General features: G+C 42.2%; 1 protein-coding gene across 1 annotated transcript; it reads right to left on the minus strand.

Moving 5' to 3' along the window:
- Positions 1-85: 85 nt before the first annotated feature.
- On the minus strand, positions 86-3013 carry LOC112141744 (histone-lysine N-methyltransferase EZH1). The gene is made up of 5 exons (XM_024264901.2): positions 2748-3013; positions 1016-1118; positions 636-799; positions 443-534; positions 86-365 (listed from the first exon to the last, which is right to left on the minus strand). Exons 1-5 carry the CDS (start codon positions 2830-2832, stop codon positions 177-179), a joined length of 633 nt encoding a protein of 210 aa, XP_024120669.1. The 5' UTR covers positions 2833-3013; the 3' UTR covers positions 86-176.
- Positions 3014-3019: the final 6 nt, after the last annotated feature.

The following is a 3019-nucleotide window of genomic DNA, read 5'->3' on the forward strand; positions in this document are numbered from 1 at the left end:
ATAGCCTAAAAAACAAAAACAAAAGCCTAAATTTGTAGATGAAACATTTGCTAAATTATAAATTATATTAGCCTAAAAACCCTTAATAAATGCCCAAATAGTTCAAAAAGCTAGCATAATGCCATTATAACTTTTAACTTTACTACACTCTGACTCCATATAATATAAAGTAACGACTAATCGACAAAAGCATTTTTCCGACCTGAAGAGGAAGTGCTTTCATGGTCACTGTCGCCCTCCTTGCTGTCCTCTGCAGACGCAGACGGTCCAGGACCGCTGGAACCGGTGGCGCGCTGGTGCCTCCGTCGCCGCCGAGATCTCTGCGAGCGTCGCATATTCTGATCCACAAACTCTTTAGCCCCCTTCTGCGTGGCAGCAAAAGAAAGAACACGGTGAGCGTTGTAGCTAGCTAAATTCATGAACCCGCAACATGCAGACACACCTGCAACAGGAAGCAGTCCTCCCCGCAGGGCTCCGTCTCCATGCGGATCTCCTTACTTTTCCTCTTGTAAACGTTAGGGGTAGCACGAAAAGCTTCACCAAGAAAGGTACGACGGTTAGAAACTGGACAACCTTTGCACAAAAAAAATGTTTTTTAATGCAATTATAACAGTAAAAAGACAAGAAGTCATTACGGTGGAGGAAACAGTCGTATTTGAAGCAGCGTCTGCAGAAGAGAGTGTGGAAGGAGTGTAAGGACTGCTCTCTCTGAACAGACTTTGCAAAAGGTCCGTCTAAGTTCGGGGTGCACAGCGGGGGCAGTTTCACTTGACTGGAGGGCTCCAATAGGTCCTTGTACCTGTGGAGGGTGCACAAGAAAAACTTTATTAATTCATCTGTGTCACTTTCTAGGTTTGTAAGCTCTTTCATATGCTGATGCAACTATTATTTTGAGCTGGAAAGCCTGAGACCGAGCCATTATTCTTCCGTTCCCTCCTGCCAGCTCGTGTCTCCATGGTGAAGACTCAGCAAAAGACTGACCGAACATCCCTGAAAGTGAAAGCGCTTTTCTTACTTTTCCTTCAGCTCCTCCGTGGTGCCTTTGTAGGGGAACATCGAGGCGATGGCTGTAAATATTTTATCGCTGGGGATCCTCTTGCTGCCGGACAAATCTCTCACTTTTGGAGACACAGAGCGAAGGCTGTTATGCAACCAAACTTGAACGAGGCTTTTACACCAATTGACAATCGAAAACTGTACAATTATTGTGAAATTTCCATTTCCCAAAACTAAATACTTATGATTTATAAGATGAAATCATGTTATTTGTATATCTTTAAAGGGTGACCAAACTCTAAATCAACTTTTTTTGGCTGTTGACTTCTATAAATGACAGTTCAAAGAGTTTTCTGTTGGTCATTGCCAATTTTTTGACAAATTAATTTGTTTAGTTCATGAAAATATAATCAAAAGCAGTTTATGTGCTGCCCCCTACAGTTTGAAACAAGGTATTACAGTTGAATTCTGTGATTGGTCAACTGGTGAAGTTTCATGTCATCATGTTCCGCTCTCCAGTAAAAAAGCCCCGCCCATCTTTGAGTCTTTGACCGTTAGGATGGCTCAAAGCCGGGTGTATTGTTCTCAGCTGTCACAAATTTGGGATTGCACCACTTTATAGTGGAGTTAGGGAACAGAGGTTGAGTGCAGTATTCTGGAACTCCATCCTGGTGATGGATTTGTAATGAACATTTCACTCTGGATTCTTTTTTCTTTTTTTTTTTTCTTTTTTTTTTAAACGTTAGCCTTTACTAGCTTATGATGCTAGCAGGGCTGCTACAAACGATTATTTTAATAGTCGCTGAAAACATCGAAATTGATAGCTGAAAAATGCTTAAGTTAATAGCTGTAAACACTGAAGCTAATGGCTACAATCGCTGAAGCTGATAGCCAGCAAAAATATTAGTTAAATGTCAAATTAGCTGAAATAGCTAGTATGTAGCTGAAATATTAGCTAAACTCCAAAATAGCCTAAAAAACAAAAAAACTCCTAAATTAGCCAAAATAGCTAGCATGTAGCTGCAATATTAGCTCTAAAATAATATAAAAAACCTTAATAAATGCCCAAATAGTCCAAAAAGCTAGCATAATGCTATTATAACTTTCAACTTTACTACACTTAAACTCCATATAATATAAAGTAACGACTAATCGACTATTAAATTAGTCCTCGACTATTTTAATAGTCGATTAGTCGACGATTTTTGGCAGCCCTAGATGCTAGTGGCGTGTTACGACTCTCAGAAAACAAACCCTCAGCTGTGTCGGTACCCTCGCTGTCGGCCATTGCAAAAGCCGCGGTTCGAAACAATTAAGTTCAGGACCAGGCGAAAAAATCCTCAACTTCCTCAGAAAGTTCTGTGGAGAAACTTGCTTCACTTTGCCCAGTGCCAATCCAAATAAGTCCCAGCATATGGTATATAAAGCTAACCTAACTGTCAATCATAGATCCAAGCCACACCTCCACTGCCACTAGCCCCGCCCCCCTTTTTGACATTTTTCTAATGGAGTCAGCCTAAAAATGCCCTGTTTGGCTACCCTTTAAATCCCTATAAATATATATAAATTATATATATGAGAGCTAGCACTTGTTTGTAACCAAATCCTGCAATAAAACAGAATCCACACTACAAAACAAGGACACCTTCAAATGAACACCACCAGCTCTGGAGGCGCCGCAGCCGGGTGACCTCGTGGCTGTAGTGTCCTCAAACGAACAGTGTGAGCTCTGTTCACGACACAGAACTCACCCTCAGTCGTGCTTCTCCTTTTCCTCCTAACGAAGGCTCCAGCCTTCGTCTCCTCCGAGCTCTCCAGTGAGCTCCTCCTCATCATCCTCTCATCGTCCTTCTTCGCTGAACCCTCCACGGATGCTCCTCCTGCTGCTGCTCCTTCCTCCTCCTCGTCATCTTCATGGTCAGAATACTGGCTGAGAGCGTCCACCAGCTCTTTAAAGACCTCATCGCTGATGAAACCCCCCTCTGTAAGGACACATTCAGCACGTTGGGATCTAAAAACAACC

Source organism: Oryzias melastigma, unplaced genomic scaffold (assembly GCF_002922805.2).
Source record: "Oryzias melastigma strain HK-1 unplaced genomic scaffold, ASM292280v2 sc00518, whole genome shotgun sequence".
NCBI lineage: Eukaryota > Metazoa > Chordata > Actinopteri > Beloniformes > Adrianichthyidae > Oryzias > Oryzias melastigma.

Coding starts and splice junctions, on each gene's coding strand:
- LOC112141744 (XM_024264901.2), bottom strand. CDS start 2,832: ATGATGAGGAGGAGCTCACTGGAGAGCTCGGAGGAGACGAAGGCTGGA. Junction 800..1,015: donor ACGGAGGAGCTGAAGGAAAA/GTAAGAAAAGCG, acceptor CACCCTCCACAG/GTACAAGGACCTATTGGAGC. Junction 535..635: donor ATACGACTGTTTCCTCCACC/GTAATGACTTCT, acceptor TTCTTGGTGAAG/CTTTTCGTGCTACCCCTAAC.